A 27225-nucleotide genomic window follows, 5' to 3' on the forward strand; every position below is an offset into this window, starting at 1 on the left:
GGTTGCGGCAAAACAGCAGCGATTATGTGCTGTTTTGCTGCCAGCCATGCAAATAGCATAGAAACTTATATTTACCTGGCTTGTGGCAGACATGATGTATTGGTTGACCTGCAATCAAGCGTTTAGCAAAGAAACGTCACTTTTTACCTAGTTGCTGGCAAAATAGTACAGATTCTTCACTGTTTGGCCAGTGTCCATGCAGATAGCAAATAAAGTTCATTGTTTACCTGGCCACTGGCTATCTATCAGAAGTGATGTACTGTTTGGCAAATAACAAAGAAACTTCACTATTGACCCAGCTGCTGTCTGAATAGGGAGTATGTTTACTATTTGGATGGCAGCCTTGCAGATAGCAAAGAACTTCATTATTAGCCTGGCCAGTGACTAAATAACAGAAAGAATGTACAGTTTTGTAAGAAGCCTTGCAGAGCAGATAACAAAGTAACTTAATTATTCACATAGTGGTTGGCTAAATAGCAGATAGCATGAGCCATTTGGTCAGAAGCCGTGCAAATAGCAGAGAAACTTCACTATTTACCAGGCTGCAGTCTAAACACCTGAAAGTATGTATTATTATGCAGCCAGGTAGAACTGCAAGCAAGGAGGGAAAGCATCCACCTCCTTATGCAAGTTTGTGCTAAAACTGACTTCAATGCAGTTGCACCTGAACAGCACTAACTCATAGGTCTAAAGGTACAATAGCTATTGAAAAGAATGTTTCAATGTCTTCAAGTCAATTTAGAGGACATGGCACAGACTGTCACTCCATTATGCCAAAGGCCAAGACAAAGCAACTTGGGAGGCCCATTATGGAGCTGTCATGTACTCTACAAATGCACCTGCTTCATTACGTTTACCTGAAGAGATGGCTCATGGTAAAGATGATAAAGGGTCTGTGCAAGAGTAGTTCAAGCTGTTTGCTCTTCATCAGCTACATACTCGCTCTTATAAACAAAATGATGGACATGTACCGGAACAACTCTTTTTTTTGCCTGAGTTTGCATGCAACAAATCAGTACTCAACTTGAGTCTGGCTAAATAGCAGATAGCACGCGCCATTTGGTCAGAAGCCTGGCAAATAGCAGAGAAACTGCTCTATTTACCTGGCTGCAGGTTGAGGAGCAGCCGTCAAATGGATCGCATCACATCTTACAGGACAAATGCAGAAAATCATCCTCCCTCCCTACTCCTCGCTCCCCAAGAACACTATCTGTAGGGTACCTCAAGGCTCATTCCTCAGCCCAACCCACTTCAACACATACAAGACCTCCCCGGCCACCATCATCAAAAACAACAGACTCAAATCAAATTAAAATTCAAAGAGACTTTATTCGATTGCTTTATGAGTCAACAACGGGGGTGACATCGCTGGTGGCAGGGTGCTTTTTTTTTTTTTTTGAGCATCAGTAGCAGGACTTACGTGAGAGGTGGAGGTGGACGACCTCCTTCTCGTTGTCGGCGGCGCAAGCTGGCCACTACAAACAGAGCGCAGGAGACTACAGCTCCCAGGGTCCGCAGTGGTAGCTCCGCCCCCAATTACCGGAACTTCCGCGCCCGGAGGCGCTAAAAACGAACGGCTCCTGCGGTGGAGCGGGTGACATCGCTGGTGGCAGGGTGCTTTTCTTTTTGAGCAGCAGTAGCAGGACTTAAGTGAGTGGTGGAGGTGGACGACCTCCTTCTCATTGTCGGCGGCGCAAGCTGGGCACTACAAACGGAGCGCAGGAGACTACAGCTCCCAGGGTCCCCAGTGGTAGCTCCGCCCCCAATTACCGGAACTTACGCGCCCGGAGGCGCTAAAAACGAACGGCTCCCGCCGCGTCGCGGGACGTGCGCGGGCCGCGCCGGGCTGAGCCCGGGCAGAGGGCGGGCCGTCTGTGGTCGTCAGGGGCCGGAGGAGGCCAGGCAGGGCCCCATCCCTTGATGTTTGGCATCGATTTTATGCAAGCCGTTTTTGCCTAGGTAGTCTTTATTATATTTAAAGTTGTTTCTTTGTACTTTGTACTTATTATTTGTGTATTCTCGGTGTTATAATTGTATATGGTTTTCTTATTAAGGTAGTCATTGTTGTATTTGACTGACATTAGATATGGGGAAGCATACGGTTGCTCAGGTCCACAATGACCCAAAGCCAAAAAATGCTCCACTACCATCCTTGACAGCAATTGATCGTATGCTGCAAAAAACAATTGGGGTGGTTGCATCTGCCATTGAAAGTACTGAAAGGCGCCTCTCGCTTCCAGTAGGTATGCCCCCCCCTTTGTCTGCTAATAACGCATCGATCCTTACTACCAACTCTCAGGATTCTTTAATAGTACCATCTTTTATTGGTCTTTCAGAGGTTCGAACACTACAAGAAATAGGGGATACTGTAACTCCCCAGCAACAAATAGATGGAGACTCTATGCCCATACAATCTAGGCTATCTTTGTCCCCAGATATCTTTTCCAGTAATGATCCGCCTGAGCTCCCACTTTTGCATGAGAATCCCACAGTACAGGTGGGACCAGATTCACCTTTAAGCCCAATCTCAATTACTTGTTCAGTGCAAAGTATCATTAGTGATACACCGCAAATGACAACTAGAGGCCAGAAGGCTAGATGCAAACAAAAACATAGTAACAAGGAAGGGCCACAATTAATAAATGTCAAAGGAAAGAGATCCTATAAACCATGCAAAACCGCTAGTAAATCTAATGTGGAACAAGGATAACAACAAACCACTAGCTGCCCCTTCTAACATCTGTATGAGTGACCTATTAATAGGGGAGAGCTTTTGGGGGGAAATGGAGAACATGCTAACTGCTCTTCTCGTACCTATCATGACAAAATTAACAAATATTGAATCTAGGGTTAAAAATATGGAAGAACAAGTTGTGGGCAATTTACAGGGTTCACAGGGTAATGTACTTCTTACCCTACCCCCTGCTGTACCACAAATAATTTTGCCTGACCCGAATAGCAACCCAAAAAAAGTACCAGAGATGTTTGGTAGTTGTGTGCAGCAGGAGTCAATTGGCTCAAGAGGTATTAAACCTGTCGGAATAAATGCATCAGGACCTTCTAATTCAACTTATAATAAAAATTTAACTACCCCAAGAACTGTTGCTGACCCCAGGGAGGTTATTACCACATCTAGTTTACCAACGTTGAATTTACCCCCCGAGGCTCTATCTTATACTGTGGTGTTAGCAAATGTTCCTCCTCTTCCTCCAAATGCTTATGAACATTGGTCAACCTTAAGGAATAAGGCCCTTCATTTCTTGTCAGTCAAATTTGGGTCGAATAATGCTCTGTTATCAAATTTTAAGATGATTAGAAGAGTTGGTTGGCTTGGTTCTTCAGCTAAATCATTGAGAGGGGACTGTGTGATTGTATCGTTTCGGTCTCCCTTATTGGTTAATAACATACTTGAGAAATGTTATACTGGCCACTTAGCTACTGACTATGTTAACATTGTTCCCCTTGACTTCTTCTATCCCCCCTTACGACAGGAAAGGCTGCGGGGTTATTGCTCCCATTTGTTCAAGCAGGGGCGTTTTGAAGGAGAAAGATATAGCATACCAACGTTCAATAATTTTGACATTCTTAGTGGCTTAGATAACAATGATTGACAGCAAAGTCACTCTCCCCAAAACACTTCAATTATTGTTACAGAGCCTATGTCGACTAGTGATCCTTTGGATAATATCAAGGGAGGAATGGGGGCAGTCAGTTGCCTACTAGAGATTGAGGGTAATGCAGGGGGGCTGATGGCACTGGAGGCAGGATTAGCGGAGAAGAGTGAGAGTAGACCACTGCCTCTGTTGGCAGATTCCACTCTAGTTCCTCCTGTCTGTCCCTCACCTGGTATTCTGCCTTGCAACGTATGTTCATGGAACATTGCTGGCATTAAATCCAAAATTGGTAATCCACTCTGGCAAGACTTTATCCAAATGCAAGATCTTATTTGTTTACAAGAAACATGGAGCAGGGATCCGGTCTATCTAAATGGGTTCAAAACGTTCCATACTCCAGCTGTGGATACCTTTCACGGAAGGGCTAAAGGGGGATTGACGACTTATGTATCTAATAAACTAAATCTTATAAAGATAATGGAGCCAGTTAAAGATTCCTATTTTCAAATTCTGACAATAGTTTTGGACTCAGCCACCCCGATTGCCTTGCTCAATTTATATAATAACATCCCCCCAGGGGAAGTCCCTACTGTTTTTAAGAAATTGGCCAAAGCAGTGTTCTCACAGGAAAAAATCTTTGGTTTTACCATGACGACACTTCTTTTGGGAGATTTTAATTGTACTCTCTGCAACATGATGGCAGATAATAGATGTAGCATAGGACGAGAAGATGGAGTGAGTCAGTCACACTTCAATCATTCTACTTTGGGAGAACAATTTAACGAATTAATTGGTCAACTTGATCTGGGTTTTATAAACGAGGTCTGCCCAACACCATTTTCTCTTCCTCCAACTTTTAATGGGCGAGGTTGTACCTCTACTATTGATTTTGCACTAATTACAAATAGGCACGCTGGAAGTATTGTCACTTTTAACATATCTGATACTGTTTTAAGTGATCATTTTCCACTTTGCTTAGCCATTCTTATCCCAAAGAGGTCTGCCCCAAAAAACAGCACAGATAGAGACAGATTGTGGGAAAATCTCACCATTGGAAGTATCAATGGCTATACGCTTAAATGGGATAAGGTGGATCAAATTAACACGCTTAATAGTGTGATTACCAACTGTGCTTCTGATTTTTCAACGTGTGTAGCGGAGGATACTACTTCTGAAAATATACTTGCATCCTTTTTGTCAATTTGTAATGAGATTAGAACTTCCTTAACGAGACAACGTAGAAATAATAAAACACACAGGGGTGGCTGCTTCAATTCTAGATGTACCAAAGCGTACTCTCTTTTAAAGAAAGCAGTGCATAACCAACCTAGGTGTGTAGAAGACGTATGTAGATCTAGGAAAGAGTATAAACTCGCTGTTAAAGACAGAAAAGATGAGTTAAGGAAAGAATCATGGGAAGCGTTGCATCAGGCGTCGGTATGCAACGATTGTGCAAGTTTTTGGAAGATCATCAGAAATCCTCTATTTAGAGAAGAGACCTGTCCCACTCTAGAAATAGCTATTTCTGAGGCCGAGTGGATTGATCACTTTTCTAAAGTGTATGTGGGAGATAGAACGCCTTCCCCCTCTTGTAATCCCTCTGACTACTCATCTCTGAGAAATATGCAGTTTACCTTGCCAGAGGTTGAAAAGGCTATATATGCAAGTAAGGGTGGGAAGGCCCCCGGCCCAGACGGTGTACCCATATACGTATTTAAGGCAATTATGCCTCTGTGGGCCCCCCTTCTGGTCCAGGTGTTCAACGCCAGTTGTGCGTCGGAATTAATGCCCACCTGGGTGGAGTCCATAATTGTCCCAATATATAAAAAAGGGGATAGACACGACCCGGGCTGTTATAGACCCATTTCCCTTTTAGATTCCTTTACAAAAATAGCTGGACGAATAATTCTGGACCGCCTACTCTTGTGGGCTGAGGATAACTCTATTTTATCCGACTTACAATATGGTTTCCGCTCTGGCCTAGGAGCAGTGGAACAAGGCCTAAATTTTCTGATGCTGACTGGGAAGTACACTAGGGCTAAGAGGGAGAATTTGTTTGTGGCTTTTGTTGACCTCTCAGCCGCTTTTGATTGTGTGATTCATTCTAAACTATGGATGCTATTGGAACAAATTGGGGTTGAAGAAAATATTATTTATTTTCTTAAATGTTTTTATAGTGAAGCATTTGCTTGTGTACGCTATGGCCGTAAGGGGGAATGCACTGGTAAAATCCCAATCAGGAGTGGGGTTAGGCAAGGTTGTGTCCTAGCCCCATTCCTTTTTAATTTGTACATAAATGGTCTGGAGAAAGCCCTGTGCAACAATAGTTTTGATCCCCCATACGTAGCTGGCCGCCCAATTCCGCTCTTAATGTACGCGGACGATGCAGTACTAATGTCCCGTACTCAAGTGGGTCTACAGCGCGTGGTGGCTAGTTTTGCCCTCTTTATGAAAGAATTGGGCTTAAGAGTTAATATTGCAAAAACTTTCATCATGCACTGTGGCAGAAATGTAAAAATTAAGAAGACCATTTTTATTGAAGGCCAGCAGTTGGTTCTAACTAAGCAATTCTCCTACCTAGGTATTTTGTTTACCCAGAAGGACGTATGGGGTGAGGCAATGGTAGCAAAAAAACAGGCGATGATTCGCTCGACTGCTGCCCTTAGGTCCTTCTCGGGGAAATTAGGCACCAGACCACCCGCAGAATTAATTAAAATTTACAAGGCTAAATACGTATCTGGTGCAATGTATGGTAGCGGGATCTGGGGGTTTGTGGATCCTATCCCGCTCCAGGTAGTTGAGAACTCCTTCCTGAAGTTTATCCTCGCAGTTCCTGAGAGTTCCTCTAACTATAATTGTCATGCAGAATTGGGACTCTCTTTTATATCAGACCTTATTAAGCTAGAACCTGTGCTATTATGGCATAGGGTGTGGTCAAAAGAAGAACCTAAGCTTAACAGAGATATATTGTTAGATGTCTTAAAATTAGAAGGATATATGAGGATACCATGGCTGAGTTATGTACGAAAGTTTTTGACCGATATGGGTAAGTTGGATTATTTTCTAAATCCTCTTACTATCTCAGCAATTTCACGGAAAGAGCTTAAAGAAGAGGGCCTGGTCTTTTTAGAATTGGAGGTCTTAAAACCCACTGTTTTACAACATCAATTAATTTTAACATCTTTTAATATTCAACCCTATTTGATCCATGTCCCGGGTAATTATGATAGATTTTTATTATCCCGTTTTAGATTTGGTCTTTTTCATAGATTGGTCAGTTTCCCAACATTCAATGATTGGTCTCATGAATTGTCTCCCTGCCCTTGTGATGAAATCTCCCCCCAAAGTACCATGCATGTTGTTTTGTTCTGCAAATTTTACCATCAAGTTAGGCGAACCATTTTATTGTCGTTTTTAAGGGTGATTGGGCATCGCCAATGTCGCCGTGCCATGTATGATATTCAACGCCTGGATAACCACCTTTGTGTTGCAACAATTACCCTGTATTTGAAAAAAGTGATACTCATCAGGAAAAGGATGATTTTATAATGTATCTTTCTGTAACCCTTGGGTATTATGTATTTTTAATTGCAGTTTTTTATGATTTTATGTTTTTTCTTTGTATTTTTCTATGTATTCTTTTATGATTGTTGTTTACAATCGAATAAAGGTTTTCTGATCTGATCTGAGTCAATCATAAAAGTACATAAAAACAATTAAGTCCTTAAATACTATTTTTTTTTATATACAATACATAATCAGATTTCATATTGAAATTTGGTCATACAAACAATCATACTAGTCTCCTTAATTACAAAATAATAAGTTTCCTATGGCTAAGTACTTTTTTTAGGAACATGCCAATTCTCCAGGCTCTGTGTACATCATCCAGGAGCTGCAACACAAGCAAGGCAGGGTGACATTGTCTGAAGCCCAGCTCCTTTAAAATTGGGACGATCCAAACTTCCCTCAAATTACTATGAAATCCACAAAATAGAAGCACGTGTATTGTCGATTGTTCCGAGCTATTATCACAGGGACACAGTCCTAGTATTCGAGACCAATCATTCATACCAGGAATGCTCACTAGTCTGTGGAAGATACTACACCTAAAACGAGTTAATAAAAATCTGTCATAGCCACTAGGTACATATAATAAATAAGGCTGAATAATAAGAGAAGATAAAATCAATTGATTATACTGGACAGTGGGTTTTAAACTCTCTGTTGTTAACCTTAGTGTTCAGAAGCAATAGGCCCTGTCTTTATAATTCCTTTCTGCTAATCAGTTGTATGGTACTCGGGTTATTATAATATTCTGGGTGACCAAGATCGAATATAAAGTTTCTAATGAACCTCAGCCACGGGATCAGTAAAGCTCCTTCAAGTTTTAAGCTGTCTGCTAGAATATCCTGATTTAACTTTGTCTCGGGTTTAGTCCAGATCCTATGCCATAGGAGAATTGGCTCCATTTTTATTAGATCTAAAATATGTGGCAGACCCAACTCCGAATGACAGACATACGCAGATAGACTACTGGGAGCAGCTAAAATGTATCTCAAAAAGATGTTTTCCACTGTTTGCATCGGCTGTGTGTCCGCAAAGCCCCACGCAGCCGCTCCAAACATGGCTGCAGAGACACATTTTGCTTTGTAAATCTTTATTAATTCCAAAGGCGGTCTTCTCCCAAGTTTCCTTGTGAAATTAGCAAGGGCCATTGTTGATCTAGCAAATAGATTTTTTTTGCCATACTGGCTCGTGTCCAAGAATCATTTCGATCAAATAATATTCCCAAGTATGCAAAACATTTTATGTGCTCTATTTTCTGACCCTCTAAAAACATGTCCCTACACTCTTGGCTCCCCATTCCACACCTCATTATGTAGGTTTTTGAAGTATTCACCTTAAGGTCCAGGTGCCCCATAAACTTAGTAAAACTATCTAAAACACGTTGTAGGCCTATTTGGGTCCGGGACATTAAATCGCATCATCTGCGTAAAGAAGTGCAGGAATGGGACGTGCAGCTATTTGTGGGAAGTCTTGGTTATCCTTAAGTAGTGGCTCATATAAACCATTAATATAAAGGTTAAAAATAAAAGGGGCCAGGACACAACCTTGTCAGACTCCCTTCATAATAGGAAATGAGGCTGTGCGTTCCCCCCCTAAGCCAAAGCGTACTCACGCCTTGGCATCACAATATAGGCATATAAGAAAATTAATAATTTGTATATCTACCCCAATCTTCTCAAGGATAACCCTCAACTCCTCATGTCTCACTGAGTCAAAGGCGGCCGTGAGATCAACAAAAGCTAGAAACAGCCTCCATTTCTAAACTCGTGTGTATTTACCAACTAAAATTGCTAATTTAAGACTCTGTTCCACTGTCCCTAATCCTGCCCGGAAACCATGTTGTATGTCGGACATAACATTGTTTTCATCTGCCCAATCATTTAGACGTTCCAATTTCATGCGTCCAGCCACCTTAGTCAAGGCATCTAATAAAGAGATTGGCCTATAACACTTTGGGTCCTGACGGTCCCCTTTTTAGGTCGAGCCTACAGCAGCGCATGCGCTGTTGCTCGACTTTTACTAAGGGGCTTTTCAAAGTGCTACCCACAAGCTTTTCTTGGCCTGAAGCTTGCGTGCATGTGCGCGTGCACGGGCGCAGCCACCATCTGCCTTTCTTATCTCTTCCTCCTCGCTGGCCATTACTTTCACTTTCGCGGCAATGGCTCTCCTCCAAGAATATTCAGGAGAATATTCTGAGTTCTAGCTACCAAAAACTCAAATTCCAAGCAACAACGGAGTGTTTTGCAGCAAATACATCAAATATTGGGAGCCCTACATGCAAGGTAATGTTTTTGTACAAAAGGCACATATATTTTGTCCTTCGAAACTCTCTTACAATACATGTAAAACTTTCCGGATGGCCTCAAACTCCTTCTGAAATGACTTCACTAGAGGTTAAAGATGCTTTTCTTGAAAGTTCTGTGCTCGGTTTGGAAAGGTGGCCCAAGAATCCATGGGTGTTAACTTATTTTTAATACAGAAATAAGCACCGTACTTTCAACTAAGTGCATGCCAACTGTGGAGCCCGCTGGAACCGACTTCATTAGCAGCCCTCTGTGTGATTCCCACATCTAGCCTAACGTAGAGATGTGGCTTCACTGCTATTGCATAAACTGCATGGACAGTGTGCGGTTTATACACCACGGGAATAAGTCCATTAGAAGACAGACCACTGCTGGGATCGTGTGAAATCGACAAGTGCATAGAATTTCAACTTGGTGAACTTTTTTTTAACCTAAAAAGCTTCAGTTTAAGCGGGTATTTCTCGTGGCGGGAAACTGTGAGTGGTTTCTACGTGTAGGCAGTATGGAAGAGCCCATGCCACCTGGCCCTCTTCTGCCCACTCCACCTGGCCCTCTCCTGCCAACTCCACCTGACCCTCTCCTGCCCACTCCACCTGACCCTCTCCTGACCCTCTCCTGCCCACTCAACCTGGCCCTCTCCTGCCCACTGCATCTCACCCTCTCCTGCCCACTGCATCTCACCCTCTCCTGCCCACTCCATCTCGTCCCTCTCCTGCCCACTCCACCTGGCCCTCTCCTGCCCACTACACCTGGCCCTCTCCTGCCCACCACACCTGGCCCTCTCCTGCCCACTCCACCTGGCACTCTCTAGCCCACTGCACCTGGCCCTCTCCTGCCCACTGCACCTGGCCCTCTCCTCTCCTGTCCACTCCACCTCACCCTCTCCTGTCCACTCTACCTCACCCTCTCCTGCCCACTCTACCTGACTCTCTCCTGCCCACTCTACCGACCCTCTCCTGCCCACTCCACCCGACCCTCTCCTGCCAACTCCACCCGACCCTCTCCTGCCCACTCCACCTGGCCCTCTCCTGCCCACTCCACCTGGCCCTCTCCTGGCCACTCCACCTGGCTCTCTCCTGGCCACTCCAACCGACCCTCTCCTGCCCACTCCACCTGACCCTCTCCTGCCCACTCCACCTCACAATCTCCTGCCCACTCCACCTGACCCTCTCCTGCCCACTCCACCTGACCCTCTCCTGCCCACTTCACCTGACCCTGTCCTGCCCATTCCACCTGACCCTCTCCTGCCCATTCCACCTGACCCTCTCCTGCCACTCCACCGGACCACTCGCCTCGTCCTCTTTCACATTCCCGATGAAATTCATGGACCTCAGTGCGTAATAATAAAATATTAAAAAGTGCAGGTACCCAAACATTTTTTAGGAGGCCACCACCCACTTCAGCACTGGCGCTATATCACTCATGGCATAGATACTGCCCTAAGTTTGGTTGGAGCAAGCAAATTAAGAGAGCCTGCCTTCCACCAAGGGTCAATGTGATACCTGCGCTTCCCATCTTTCGAAATCACATGTCTGATAGATAACTCACTCCAGAGGCCTTTCAGAGACCTTACTTAGATCTGAATTCACCAAACTGACTGAACTATGACTATCACTCTAGAGTCCTGCTAGTCAGACTAACTCCTGCCTGACATCTGACTGACTACCTCTTGTCCAGCTCTATCAGTCTTTCACTCACTGGCGTGAACAGGGCACTTTTTTTTATCCCCCTTTCCCTTTAGGGTGTGACTGTAAATGTTATCAGATTCATTACAGAACCAGGAGCATCATCTGCCTCTCAGTCTATCCCCCAAACCACCATCACAACAAGCTCTGCACTTCAGCAGGGAGGCCAAGCAATGGATGCTCATGCATGGCCTCTGAGCTCCCAGGCTGGGCAGCTCGGTAGATCATCTGTCAGAATCCTGCAGGTCCTTCGGGCTCTTGTTCTACAAACCCGCCACCTTTTACAGCAGCAGAATCCAGATTTGCACCAAGTTGGAATATAGTGCGCCAATCACATGTTGTACGCTGTACGTGGAAACATACTCGCCCGTCCAAGCTCCGCACGAGTCTGGCGTCATTTATGTACAAAGCAATCTGTGGCATGATAGCATACAGATACAGTTACTATATCACAGCAACACGGATGGCGCCTAACTCCGCCTTAGCCATGCCTTCGCGGCATAGCCAATAGGTCTCGCTTTTGGGACCTTATAGGTATTTAGTTATGCAGCACAATATTCTTGGTGCAACAACAAACTGTTGCATGGCTAAACACTTATAAGGTCCCAAAGGCGAGACCTATTGGCTATGCCAATGCTTGTTTAAAAATTGGGACAATGGTGGATTCTACCCAAGTTGATGGAAAGGGGGCGCGACAGCTAGCCATTAAAACCTGAGTGATAATGGGCCCCCATACTTCAACATTAAATTTAAAAAGATCTATGGGGACCCCATCCGGTCCTGGGGCCTTCCCCGCAGAACTCACAGAAAGTGCACGCGTCACCTCCTCCTATGTAAACTGAAGATCAGAATACTGGACCTCAGGGTTATTGATGGTTACCCTGGGAGCACTCTCAGTGTGAATGACAGAGTTTTCATCTATATTATACACCCCCGAGAAGAAGTCGATCCACTGCGTCTCTGATATAGCAACTTCCACTGATGGCCCTTCCCTGGAATTCAGAAGAGGTGTTTTTACTATTCTCCAAAAAGCCAAACTATCTCCCCTTATATTCATAAAGAGATTCCCAAGCTTCATTTCTTAATGTGGCTTTTCTATCCTTAAGGGCCACTCGATATTCCGCTCTTACCTTTCTTATATTTTCAACATTTGTAGGAATCTTATGTAATTCCCTTTTTAAATTATAATAAGCCCGGGAGCACTTTGAATTAAACCAGCCACAAGGGTTTCTTTTATTCTTTCGTAAAATATCTAACGATTCTCTTACGGCCTCTGAAATCGACTGAAAGGAAGAAAGGATATTAACTGGAGTAGCCACCTCATTAAGGCAGGTATCAATAGCTGGTCGACACTTTTCTATCACTTTTCTGGTGATCACTGCAGGATCCACCATTGACCAGCGTAAACTATAGTTTATCTTATTAATAGAGATGTCAGATAAGGCCTGGTCTGTTATATCTTGACTATGCAACTTACTAGATGGTATAGAAACTGAGAGACATAATGGAAAATGATCGCTCAGTGGATTATCGTCCACATAAAACGAGTTTAATCTATAAGCATGGGTGTTCGATATGAGGATATAATCATTGGTGGAGTAACAGCCTCTACCATTAAAAGTATGGAGCATAGATATAGGTTTGTTAATTAGCTTGTTAGCAAAGCCTGAGTACATACTAAAATCAAGTTGTTAAGCAGCTCCCCAATGGAGAATGGCGGAAGTGGGTATTACTAATACCTTCTGTTACAACACCACAGATTTGACCTTCCTCACTTAAACACAAGGTGCAATTAAAATCTCCTACCATGATTAACATCATGTCTCTATAATTTTTACTATACAGGGTCTGTAGATTATTAAATAGTTGTGTTAAGACTTCTCTCACTTTGGATGAAGGTATATTATTATAGAAATTTATCAGTAATATACGATAGTTGCCATCACCATGAATTAAAATTAATTGGTAGTAAGGTTCCATTGCATAGAGCTCTAACTTTTTCGCTTCCAGCCTATTTGATATATATGTTCCAATTCCCCCCCTTTGCTCTTCCACTCAGGCCTTCGATTGCTGGGGTATGGAATGTCTTAAATCCGTTAATATGGATTGCCTCCTTTGCCCACGTCTCTTGGAAGCATAGAATGTTATGAGTCATAATAAATTCCCTGAAAAGAGGGTCTGACTGTTTTGACAGCAAGCCAGCAACATTCCAGGATACTATTTCACAATATCTGTTCTCTACTGTATCAATTGAAGCCCGAATACATGAATGGCTCGCTAATCTGCCTTCTCTACTAGATGGCAACTCTTCTAGGCTGGTAACGGACATAGGGTTATGAATGTCCTTTATACTCGAGTTTGCAATGATCATGTCTTGTACCTCTTGGGTATAAAAAGTTGGTTGATCCTAGTCCCCAAGGTTATCTTTCTGATCCTTACCTCCACAACCACTATTTTTTAAAGAAGATACTAAAAAAGGGGCAACTCAATCTTGTTCATCCAATGAATTAAAAATACCATAGCGATTACTCACTGGAATTGAGTATCTAGGCCAATCACCCCTTAAAGATGGTTCCCCCACAGGGTTGAGTCTCAAGGCTTGGGGGGTTGATAAAAATACCCCAGGGGCAGTATGTTTATGCTCCGAGGAAAGATAAACTGATTCTCTGCTATGTCAAGAATAAACTGCACTAGTCTGGTTGATCTAAAAGTTAATACCACACAGTCACCTTCCAAAGATTTGGTCGATTTACCTACCCAAGGTATGGGCCAGGCCATTTTAAACTCTGAGAAAAGAAGAGTATCGGTCAGCCCGGTTCTGGTAGTCAATAGATGTAGCGACTTGTTCCTTAAGGTTGACCAATGCTCAACAGTGTTATGAGAAAGAGGCGGAACATTAGCCAACACTATCGTATATACAGTGGCTTCAGGTGGAAGATGTAGGTTTACATTTTTAATACTATTACTTCCCTGATTATAACCAGGAATGTGCTGGAATGCGGATGGTCTGAGCCCATCTGTTGGTACATTGCCACCCGTTACTATAGGTTTCAGTATTAAGGGGTTTAGAGCCATGATTTTTCCAAGGATTTAGGCCATCGGGTTGTAACGGTGGCCTCGGCTGCTCATGTAGGGGAAGCAGGGATCTTTGACGGGGAGAATGACCATGAACTTGATCCCCAGTCCTACTAATGGGTAAACTAGAGCATTGTATGTGTAGCTGATCTCTAGATGGTGCAGCTGCATGATTACTTGTTACTAATCTGTTTTTCCTATTATCCCTAATAGCTATGGCTTTCCCCCCATTATCTATACTATGACCAGAAATAATACTTGCAACTGACCTCTCCAAGTTAATAAGCCTATCTTCAATTAAGACAAATTTTTGGGCCAATGGGTCTAACAGAACAGATATCATTGTCTGCAATCTCTTCCAGAAAGCATCCTCCTGTACCGGAGGTATTATACTGTTTATTGCTGCTGGTATCTGTGGAAGGATAGGCCCCTGTCTTGCATCTTTATCATTAATTTTAACCTTCCGTCTCGTGGCCTTTAGGCTGTTCACTTTATGGTTTTGTCTCTGAGCACCCCTACCCTTCCTCTTCTTAGTCGGTGGTTCCTGGCCATTGTTACAACTTATAGCAGCATTTTGCCCCCTTGTTACGTGAGAGTTGATAGGTATGCCTACTGGTTCTAGGGAGGAAGTGAATCCTGTCTCAATATCTGAGGTGATATTTACATGAGACGGTGTTTCGTTATTAGATTGCAGGGAGAGAGAGACGGGAATATCCTGAATAGTTTTGCTTACGAGTGGCTGGGGTTCTAACGATAGCCTGCGCTCTGTTAGCTCGATCTCATGTATCAGAGCTGATTCTGCCCTTAATAAGAACGCATCTAAAGTCCCTACCACACCCTGCCCTGTAGTGTATTTACGTTTAATTATGATACAGAACTAAACTAAACTGTTTATGAGTACTAAGCATACAGTTCGAATATCACAGTCTTTGAGTCAATATCAAATACATCAAGTCCCAGGTGTTAATAGGGTGGCCCAGCCCAGCCTCTGTCTGTCTCTGACTGGCTCGGATGGGTCCGCCCTTGGCCCGGGCTTAGCCTGAGCGCGGCCCGGGCTTTGCCCGCACGCATCCCGCACTGCGGGAGCCCGCTACGGCTTTTGTGGCTCCTCCTGGCGCTTCCTCGTGACGCATGTGGCAGTGTGCCTCATGGGGGAATGCTGGAAAGTGTAGTCACTTTGTGCCGCGAGGACAGATGGAGCAGGCAGGCACAACAACGGGCAAACGTTGTGGTCCCCTCCAACCGATCGAGTGACTACCAGCAGGTCAGGCACACAGCAACTGGCAAAAGGAGAAATAACGGGACCCGAGGAGCGGGAGCCCGTGACGGCTTTTGGGGCGCCTCCTGGCGCTTCCTCGTGACTCACGTAGCAGTGCGCCTCACGGGAGAATGCTGGTGAGTGCAGTCCCTTTGTGCCGCGATGACAGATGGAGCAGGCAGGCACAACAACAGGCAAACGTTGCAGTCCCCTCGGATTGATCGAGTGACTAGCAGCAGGTCAGGCACACAGCAACTGCCAAAAGGAGAAATAACGGGTCCTGAAAGCCAAAGAGGAATGCATGCATGGAGTGGTGGATCTGGAGAAGATGAGGCAGGTATCCAGAGCTACTAAAAAACATTTAGTGGTCACAATTGTAGTCCAAGTACTCGCAAATAGAGCCAATAGTTCAAGAAGGCTGACACAGCCCCATGCAAAATGTGAATGACCCTTGAACACAGGTATGAAGAGGGTTGATTTGGGTACCAGCTCCGCAACATCCAGGGCTTCCCTGTAGCTTCTGCGTCACACTGCACGCGCTCCGGAAGGCAGATAAATGGCCGGACTCATCTCCTACACCAACAACACACAACTCATCTTCTCTCTAACTAACAATCCAAGAACCATCAAAGACAAATTCCAAAGATGCATGAAAGTTGTTGCCGACTGGATGAACAACTGTCTCAAACTCAGCACCAACAAGACAGTACTCATTTTTGGGAAAGGCACAGACACTCACTGGAACAATGAATGGTGGCCCCCAGAGCTGAGCACAACCCCGATACCCACAGAACACGCTCACAGCCTTGTCATCATCCTCGACAGACAGCTATCCATGATGAAGCAAGTATGTGCCATCTCCACCGCCTGCTTCCTCAAGCTCCGCATGCTCAGGAAGGTTTTCAGATGGCTTCCGACCAACACCAGGTGGACTGTCATGCAAGTGCTCGTCACCAGCAGACTCGAATACGGCAACTCCCTCTATGTAGGAATAACAGCCCAACTCAAGATTAAACTCTAGACGATCCAGAACACAGCAGCCAGGATCATCCTTGACCTCCCCAGATGGATGCACCTAACCCCTCACCTCAGGAAACTCCACTGGCTTTCAAGTCAGGAGGAGATGTCAGTACAAACTACTCGCCCACGCATACATGGCGCTACACTCCCATACTTCAGCCAACGCATGACCTTTCACTAGCCAACCAGGAATCTCGTATCCAGATCCCTCGCCCTAGCTGACACCCGTCACATCTGCCCAAGACCTGGAACGACCTCCCCCTGCACCTCAGAACCTCACCATCGCTCCAACAATTCAGGAAGGACCTCCCAACATGGATGTTCAACCAATAGGCAGCACTATCTGACAGCGCCATGAGACCCCCACAGCTCTATAAATCATGATTGATTAATTTAATGATGCATTCTGGCATTAGTAATTTTGGTTCCGTTCGAATGAACGAATCCGACTAAAAGACCTGAAAACAAGGATTTGTAAAAGCAAAAACCAAAACTGGAAAAATTGTATCCTAGTGACAAAATGCCTTGTGACATTTGGAATGATCTTTTCAAAATAGAAACAGCTGAGTAGGGCCCCCTATGCAAATGCCCAATGTAGTATAATTGAGAGGTTTCATTCTAGTTACAAAACAAAAGAAAGAAAAACTATGTATCTTTAAGAAAATAGAATCTATCTATATACCTAACCAAATGGCAGACAATGTTTTAATCAGATGCCTTTGTAAATATGTTCATCAAGTAAATATTTAATATTATTAAAAGACCGGGTGGTTTGTAACGGCATGGTCAAGAAGTTTTAGAAACAGTGGATCCAGAATATATGCTTCATAATCTGATTTCACATAAATGATTCTTTAAAGGCATCCTTATGCATGCTTTAGAGTTTTTCAACAAATAGTGTAGCACTGCCTTCATACAGCCAGTACTCAGACTTAAGAGTCAACCAGTGTAGCCACATGGGTGCACTGTGGTGGAGTCTCAGCAACTTTTATATTCTCTGCATGTAAATAAGATGCATGCAGTCTTTCAACAGGCCATCTTATCTCCAGACCAGAGAACCTCAGCCGAGAGTGTACCAAAATCGGCCGAGGTTCTCTGGTTTCACAGATCGGTTACGGACTATCCACACTGGTACACCGGTTCAAGGCCATTTCCCTTGTGGTACTTGTGTGGTTTGTCACCTGACCACACGGGCATCACAACTTGATTTGGGACTGAAAACACCTTGGTTATTAACTAGCCACACTAATTGTAACTCAAAGGCAGTTATTTATTTGATACAGGGCCAGATGTAGGTAAATCTGAAATATCGAAATTTTACCGATTCGCTATTAAGAAATCGGTATTTCCTATGTAGGTCAAGATTCGGTAAAAAAATACTGAATCCTTAATATTCCTTATTACCGAATCGGTAATTGAGATTCGGTAATAAGGAATACCTACCCATTCATTTCTATGGGTATTACCGAATCGCTAATAGCGGGAGCACTTTCAAGGGTGCCAGGGTGTCAAAAGGACACCCTGTTGCACCCCTGAAATGTGCATGTGTGCACATGTGGCACACATACATGCCCTAAGGGCATGAATGTGTGCCACATGGCACTTAACAAAAAACAAAAAAAGTGATTTTGTAAAGGAAATCGGTAATTACCACCAACTTGAAGTTGGTGGTAATTACCGATTTCTTAAGGCTCAAAAGCACTCTTTAATGTGCTTCCTACATTGCATTTAAGGAATCGGTATTACCGATTCCTTAAATGCAAGAGCAATAAGGAATCAGTATTTACCGATTCCTTATTTACTGATTCCTTACCTACATTAGGAATGGCTAAATACCGGTCGGTAACGCTGAAATTTACCGAATTTCGGCGTTACCGACCGGTATTTAGCCACCTACATCTGGCCCACAATGTCCCTGCAAGTTAAACTACGTGGGTATGACCACCCGGAAAGTCAAAACTAGGATGATTATAAGAGTTCAATAAAACGGAGGAAATCCAATACAAAACTTACTCGGCATTTCCTTGATGCTGGACATACAGAGGAAGACCTTAGATGGGTGGTACTAGATAAACCCCACTACCATAGAAATATGGGACCCCTTGAGACCATTTTGTTTCATAGAGAACAACGGTGGGTGTTTAGATTGGGTAGCCACCAGAAAGGCTTGAACGATGATATACCATGGTGTGCAGTGTGATTAAAAGGATATGAACAGATGATACGACATGCGGCTGCATGTCCTGTTCTCAGCTATTACAAACTTGCTTACTTACACCTAGTTAGCTTTAGAACATCTGCGTCGCTTTACGGTCTCCTAACTAATACACCAGTACCTAAACACATCTGCATTTACAAGCGTGGCTATACATACAGTATTTTCAGTTGCACTGACATTGAATCTCATTTTAGTTTTATTACTAGGTATAGGATCTATTCCAAAGGCAACTTTGGACAATACCTGTAGAATCGTACTGTAGTTGTATTTTCGTTTGAACCTAAAGAGAGTGCCATGGTTTTTTAAAATTAATAGATTTCGACTCTCTAGATTTTTTCCATTTTTTCTAACCACACTATTGTGCACCGCCATATCATGCAGATATGAATACGCCCTATGGGAGCATGCGGCGTAGAAAGTTGCTCCAAATCAATAGACATGACAGAGCTTTTTGTAACTTTGTTTATCCTGTTGCCATGGTAACGTTACGCATGACTGTTATGACGCGACACGTACACGCTGTGCGTTGCGTTTTCTCCGCACTAACTTCCGTGTATTTAGGAGCACATACACACCGTACGGTACTCCCTCCAGAGTATACATGGAGCACTGGTGTGGTATTTGAGGTGAGCGCTATTAGACACAATCACGACCGAAACTATCCTGTCGGGGTCAAGTTTCTAGCCTTTCAGTTTCGTTTGTTTTCAGTTATGCAGTTCTGCTCAGTCGCACGCTCTTGTTCATCGGGCACGTTATAACTGCTTGCCGATTGAGCTTTTTTTTACATATGCCGTCCTTTGCACAATACTCAGATGTTGTTGCTTAGTACGAGTCATTATACTCACTAAATCGTCTCACAACAGACTCTACTCAATGATTCTTCTGAGCCGCGACATGCCCTGCGACACGCTTCTCCGATGATGCGAGACGTCTCGACTCGATGCGACAGCTGCAGCGGCGACACCCTTGTTCAGTGATGCGACGACAGCGGCTATGGCGGCGACACTCTTCTTCGATGATGCAAGACGCTTCGGCTCGATGCGACAGCTGCAGCGGCGGCACCCTTGTTCAGTGATGCAACGACAGCGGCTGTGGCGGCAGCACAGTTCTCCGGTGATGCGAGACGCTTCGGCACGATGCGACAGCTGCAGCGGCGACACCCTTGTTCAGTGATGCGAGGGCTGCGGCGGCAACACGCTTCTTCGATGTTGCGAGACGTTTCTTACGATGTGATGCGATGCAACAGCTACAGTGGCGACACCCTTGTTCAGTGATGCGACGGTTGCGACGGCGATGCGCTTCTTCGTGAGTCACGCTTCCTGCTCCTTGCGATACGCAGTCCCTCAGAAGGCCCCAATACAGCTGCAGGCACTTCCAAAGAACTCTTGGGAAGCGGTTGGTTGAAGTCTGTTGTCCCTGAGACTTCAGCAGGAGGCAAGCTCTTCTCTCAAGCCCTTGGAGATCCTTCACAAGTTGAATAAAGTACATACAAATTCCTTTCTCCTTTCTTTGGCAGTCAGGTAACCACTGCAGGCCAATCCCCCAAGCAGCACTTCAGCTTAGGGATAGTCTCTCCTCTGTCTCTCTGGTTCCTCTCCTCAGCAAAGTTTTCTTCTTGTTTCCCAAAGTGATCTAAAGTTCTTGGGTTTGGATCCCAATATTTATACCCAGATTCTCTTTGTTCAATGAAGGCACAGAGGCCTTTGCCTAGTCCAAACCAGTTCTGGTCAGTCCTAGAGCACTCTGTTTACATGACTCCTTCTTTCCTTTCACAGTGCAGGGCAGAGACATCAGATGCACCTCAGGAGGTGGAGCCAGCATTGTGGAGGGAAGGCACAGCCCTATTCAGGTCCCAGGTGCAACTCCTCCCACCCATGTAGATGCAGATCTCTCTTTTCAGCCCTGTGCTGACTCACCCTACCTCCTGGAATCCCCCAGCCCCTGTCACTCAAACTCCAGACAAGGAACACACAACCTAGCAGAGGCAGGCTTGGATGGTTAGACAAGAAAATACCTACTTTCTAAAAGTGGTATTTTCAAACACAGAATGTTAAAACCAACTTCACTAAAATATGTATTTTATCATTCTGAGTTCAGGCATACTAAACTCGAATTTCTACCATGTTCCCTGAGTCAGTTAGGATTATAAGATGTAATAATCAAACAGCCCGTTCTGGCCAATGGGGAACAGGTATCCTTGCAATAGTGTAAAACGAAAATGGCTGTAATTCACTATTAGGACATGCCACACACACCAGGACTTGTCCTACCTTATACTTACAATGCACTGTGCCCTTGGGTCTACCATAGGGGTGTCTGATATGAAGAAAATGGAAGGTTTAGGGACTGGCAAGTGGGTGCACTTGCCAAGTCAGCATGGCAGTACCAGCCTGCACACAGGCTCTGCAATGGCAAGCCTTAGACACACTTTTACAGGCTGCTTCTGTGGGTGGCACAACCAGTGCTGCAAGCCCACTAGCAGCATTTGGATTACCAAAGTAAACCAAAGTAGCCAATCATGGAATCACTAATCCACACATCAATTTACAATAGGGAGCACTTGCACTGTGGCACTTGACAGCAGTGGCACAGTGCCCAAAGCATCTAACACCAGCAAAAACACATGAGGCAACAGCAAAAAATGGAAGGGAGACCCACGCCAAGGTGCCAGGTCTAACACCTGGAATCACAGGATGCTGAGCCGACGACGGGACTTGAGTCTGATTGCCTAGTTCCAAAGTCAGCAGCTCTGTAATGACCCATCCTCTCCCAGTCAATAACATCGAGGGCTTCTAGGCACTGAGTCTGAGCACAGGCAGTGCTCACCACAGCAAGAGAAAACAAGGAAAATCCACTGCACCGCATTTGTTTAATAAAAGGCTGCTATAGATGGAGAGCGTGCAAGATGTAACTGTATACAGAAGAGCACAGTTATGTGTATGGGGGTGTGTGAAAAGCTGAGCAAATAAGAGGTAAATACAGAAATGAGAGAAGACGAAAACAGTGGAAACGAGGGACACATCGAGAAGGAGGCTGCAATGCGCCCGTTGTGCAGAAACGCAGCGCATGCACATCTTCTGTCCGTCCGCGTGCACGTTTTGTCAGTAAATCTGCAGCGGCACCTATCTGATGTCATGTGTAATCCCATGCCGCACGTGCACATCTTCTGTCCGTCCGCGTGCACACTTTGGAATCCGTATTGATTCCAAAAGGCCCTTGAATGGCGAGAGCAGCGCAAACTCCAGGCAAGACCTAAAAAGAGTTTAAAAGAAAAAAATCACTCCTGGCACAGTATAAAATACTACTAAAAAGGCCTGCTTACAAAAGATGGCTCGCTAAATTAACACATCATAATGAATTATACATGGACGAACCTACATAAAACAAGACAACTTAAAACTGTAAAAAAATTGTGCAACCTTTTATTGCTTTTTGTCCAGTTAAAGGGAAGATTGCTGTGACCTCAGTCCTGCACAATGAAAGCATCCACTGCCGTCGGTCCTACAGAAGTAAAGTGTATACAGCAGTCTGACCTGTAAAAGGGCAAATTGTACTGCTGACCGTCTCTGCAAGGAAAAGTTGTAAAGCTGCCAGACACACGTAATGGAAGGTTGCACTGCTGTCTGTCCTGTCTAATGGAAGCTTGCTCTGCTGTCTGTACTGTGTTAGGTTAGCTTGCCATGCTGTCTGTCCTGTGTAATGGAAGGTTGCATTGCTGTCCTGTGTAAGGAAGCTTCCACTGCTGTCAGAAAGGAAACTTGCATTGTGGTCTGTCCTTGAAAAGGACATTTCCCACTACTGTGTGTCCTGTGTAACGGAAGTTTGGGCGTGTACCCATCCTGCTTAAGTGAAACTAGCACTGTTCTCTGTCCTCATGAGCCTTGAATACCATAATTCCAGCGCAAATGAAGCTTGGGCTCTCATCTGTGCTGCTCAATGAGAGTATGCACTGCTGTCTGTCTGGTGTAAGCAAAGCTGTGCTCTGGGGCATAACGTATAAGTAGCGCTTAGGGTGGGAGCGATGGTGAGAAGAAGAGAGTCTGAGGCTGTTGGGGAAGACCCCAGGGACACCGTGGGAAGCTAGAGATGAGCGTGAAGGAAGGAGACTGGGGGTTCAAGATTTAGCTTCTGGGTCATAAGAGAAACCCCAAGGGGATGGCAGAATTTACTGGACCTTTGATAAAAGGAGAAACCACCCGGGAATTTACTAATAAAGTACTTCTACTACTTGCAGTAGACAGTGTGCACACGCGATCATCACTTCCGAGGAGACACAGGTGTATACGTTGAGTGCGGAAGCGCAGAGACAGGAAGGTGTCTTTAAATATGGGACCTTCAAAACAAAAAGATAGAACAGTCTAAATGGCAGGATAAGGGCTTTAAGTGGGATGAAAAAAACGGGGGTCTCTCAAAGGGGCGTGGCCAATGTAATTAAGGGTGTGGCTTAAAAACACATAAGTAAAAAATCTGTGCTTAGCATAGTATGCCGCCCGACTTGTATTTTGCTGTTTCTGGCATTGCATCCAGATATATGATACAACAAGTAACATCATACCTAGTCAGGACTATTGGCTTTGTCAATGGTTGTTAGTTGCATAAGATAAATAAGCAACAACTGTGGCTTGTATATAATATTGAAAAAGCTTCCACTTAAAGCCCTGGTGACACGACGACAATGTTGATGCTTCTAAGTTTCAAAAAGAGAAGGGAAATCCAGAGAGAAATTTACTCTTTTTAAAGGAATTCCCTTCCCCTACAATGTTCACCTGGCATGACGTCATGCCGTAACTTCTCCACTAGTGCGAAGTGAGCACGTGCACATCGACGTGCCTGCTGTCACTGCTGCCCGGGAAAAAAGGACCGCCTGTGCCAAGGCACAAAACAGAGCCCGATAGAGACCCGTTTCGAGGCCCCCTTTAAAAAACTACTTGTGCTCAGCACCGGCGAGACCCGGCCCTCTTAAAGCCCTGGGCAGGATGAACCTGTGGAGAAGAGTGTCGGGTTCCACTGGGACTCGTGCAAGTGTACCTAACGTTTATAACATGCAAGCATAACAGATGTGCATATGGGGTTGTGACGTGAGGTGGGCAGCGTGCACAAGGGATTACCACTTCTGAGGAGACACTTGTGTATACGTGGGGTGCGAAAGCGCAGAAACAGGAAGGTGCCTTGAAATATGGGACCATGAAAACAAAAAGAAAGAACAGTCTCAATGGCAGGATAAAGCTCTTAAGAAGAGTGGTGGTTTTCGCTGGAACTAGAACTAGAGCGCCTAATGTTTTTCTTTATTCCTCTGTTGTTATGAAAGTAATGTTATTTAATTTTCCCAGGATTCTTTGCTGGCAGAGGAAATGTGCTGCTCTGGAAGCGTTTTGCCTCTTGAGGTAAAGTGTTTGCCTGGCGTGGCTGGGAACTGCTCACGTTAGGCCCTAGATTAGTATCTGTTGAACCTTGTTTGTTACTTGGAACTTTATAGAACTAGAGTGGAACCTAAAATACATACAGCAAGGTGAAGAAACGCCTTTTCAAGTGCACCCACTGAATTTAAAGGGCATTTAGATGATCCTGTGTCAGTTACCTTGCCGACCGCTGTTCTTCCTGTAAAAGACGTCGTTTGTGACTGGGTGACACTGCTGCTCCTGCTTCTGCTGAATAGTGAGGGCGGGGAGAGAGGTGTCAGGCGAGTCCGGGGACAGCGCGCCCACTACTTTGAAAGTGAGAGCAGATGGGGCTCTGTTCAAAAGTAAGAAATCAATGTTTTTAAAATTGTTTGTGGCAGAAGCGCGGCGCCATTTTAACTATCCAGCCCGTCTGCTACTATGAAAGTGAAAACGCAGTATGGTGCGCTGTTAAAAAGTAATAAATTCATGTTTGTAAAGTTGTTTTTGGGAAGAAAACAAACGCACGCTCGGCATTTAATATATTAAGCGCGTTGTGCACGCTACTATGAAGGTGCACTGTCAAAAATATAAACAAACAAATGAAAAGCGTGGTCCCCATTTGTGCTGCCCTGGTTAAACAAATAAAAAAGTGACGGGGAGAGCGTGTCCTGCATGCAACAGCAGGCAGGACAACGCTATTTGAGGAAATAGTGCTCGGAGGTTGTAATTAAATCCTACCGAGCAACAACATACGTAACAGGGGGTGTCGCCATGGGCGGTTACAAAATGAGACAAGGCGGTACTAAGGAGGGACTACTAAGCCTTTTGACCAATGAACAGCCACAGTTTACAGTGGAAAATGACACAAGCCAATGAAAAATAAGAGCGGAGAGTGGGCGGAGCTTCAAGTCCCAACCTCAACACAGCATGACTTGCAGAGCAGCAGCCCATGCGCTGGCCAGGCTCACCCTAAAAAGGGGTCGACATTAAGAGTGGTTCAGCACCTCAGTAATCGCAATTAGAGGCATTAGCATAATACCCCCAGCAGAGTAAAAGTCTTAAATGAGCTGATTGGGCCTGTACCTTTTTGTATTACCTGCTGTGGTTGGGTGGTGGTTGATCATTAACAGACCCCATGGCATCTTACCTGTAAACGCATTTGAATTCCCTCAGGGCATAATAAAAATGCAGAAAGACTTAGGCGCAGTACTTTTAGTCAGTACCTCATCGTGGGCTGTATTACCGGAGTGCCCCAGAGGCGCAATGGGCGTTTGTGCCCAGGTCACTTTTATATTACAGAAGGGGCCGCTGACGCATGTGTCCCACCTTCTGTAATAACGATAGCGCTGGCAAGCATAAAGTGCCAGTGGTATCATCAGAGGGCACCTGCCTGCAAGAGGATCTCTAATCCCCTTTAAAAGTGCAGGTGGATTGCCATCTGCACTGTGAAGCACGGAGCAGCTTCAAAGCAGCCGCTCAGTTTTTCACATGAATGCGCTGCTCTGGGGGCAGCACATTAATCCTAATACGGCACATTTTTCTTGGTTGCACTGGCTGCACCTTTCAAAAGGTGCGCCCGGCACAATCAAGGAAAATGCGTTATATGTATAGTACGGCCCAAGATGCCCAAAAAGAAGGGGATGGGGCGGTCAGGTGCTTCAACAATGAGTCCTTGTGGTGCAGATCCCTTTGGATTTCAATATTCTGTTTTATGTTTGGAAGCCCTGGTCAAGAGAAGCTTGTGGTAGGTTTAGAGTAACTTGTGTATTTTTTTTTTTATCACTTCACTAGAAGTTTCTAGACGTCTTCTCTATCTCTCAATTTCGACAACTCTCTTTTCTTTATCTCTGATGACCTGGAATAAAAGACCTTATGAGCACAAAACATATATGTAATTTCAAGTGTCTATAAAGAACAAGTCGTTGCAATGTATTTGTATTTGCAAAATTTTCTTTTAAAACCGAAAGGTTATCTTTTATCCAGACGCATTTCTGTGTAGTGAATGTGTTTGTGTGCATGTATATATATTTGCTTTTTAAAAGTAAGGCTGGCGCTATTGTTAGGAAAATAAACTGAAAATGTGTGTGCATTTCATTTTGTAGAGCTTTGACATGCCTCATGATGTGGTCGCCTCTGAAGATGGCACAGTGTACATCGGAGATGCACATGCAAAAACTGTGTGGAAATTTGCTCCTACGGAAAGTATGTTTTTCTCCGGTATTTAACATCTGTAATGTAAATGTTGTTTTTGTATTTTGTCATCTGTGCTACACTCGTAGAGGTGCTCACCTGAATGCTAGGAATTTTAGAGGTACCCAGTCAAGTAATAGGATGGTCAATCTAACCTGAACCAACTATGTACCTGACTTATGTCTCCTTTTCCATAGCCTCAAAAGTCAAAAATCAATTCTCCATTTCAAGATACTTCAAAGCATACATACATGAACAGATATCCGCACCACTCATATATAGTCACCAACAGCTCATCAAGGTAACACACCAACTCAGGATGTCAAGTCACTTATAAAAAAGATTTAATAAAAATCCTGCATTAATATGATCAAAACATACAGTTAAGAATGTTCCAAAATACATTCAATATACCATAAAAACATAATATATTGCACTTTTACAAAATGTCAAAATTCCAACAACCCCATGGAAAGGAATGTAATGAGACACTCAAATTTGTCATATGGTTGTTAATTTGCAATATTAGACAGCACACCACAGAGGAGGTAATTCTCTGTCTTTGTATGTTTCTCTCTTTGACAAATTTAACAGAATTTTCAGCCTCGACGCGTTTCAGTGGATTAAATCAATCTGACCACCTTCATCAGGACGTACATGTAATTCACTCTTTTCCTTACCATTTAAAAAAAAAAAGATTTTTTCCATAAAACCGGTGCCAACGCACTCAGTAACAGGCCGTGTTTAATTGAGGCCAATTGTTCATGGATGACTTTCCGTATCTACTAGACACCACTGTGGAATTTATTAAAAAGATACTCCGGTCCAGGGTCAGCAATCCATCTCGGGCTGCCCACTGTTTTTTATCTTGAAAAATTATTGTGGTTGCCTTTTTCCAGAGATTGATTTTT

The 27225-nt window shown here is 44.3% G+C and overlaps 1 protein-coding gene across 9 annotated transcripts in view; it reads left to right on the forward strand.

Annotated features, from left to right (window-relative positions):
• Window positions 1-27225, forward strand: part of PAM (peptidylglycine alpha-amidating monooxygenase) — a 1234044-nt gene that overhangs the window by 1105373 nt on the left and 101446 nt on the right. For all 9 annotated transcript variants that reach the window (XM_085632559.1, XM_085632564.1, XM_085632562.1 and 6 more), the window contains one exon: window positions 26227-26326. In XM_085632559.1, coding sequence (XP_085488685.1) covers window positions 26227-26326 — 100 coding nt within the window. The remainder of the gene's footprint in view (window positions 1-26226; window positions 26327-27225) is intronic.

This window comes from Triturus cristatus, chromosome 2_1 (genome assembly GCF_964204655.1).
Source record: "Triturus cristatus chromosome 2_1, aTriCri1.1, whole genome shotgun sequence".
Taxonomy (NCBI): Eukaryota; Metazoa; Chordata; class Amphibia; order Caudata; family Salamandridae; genus Triturus; species Triturus cristatus.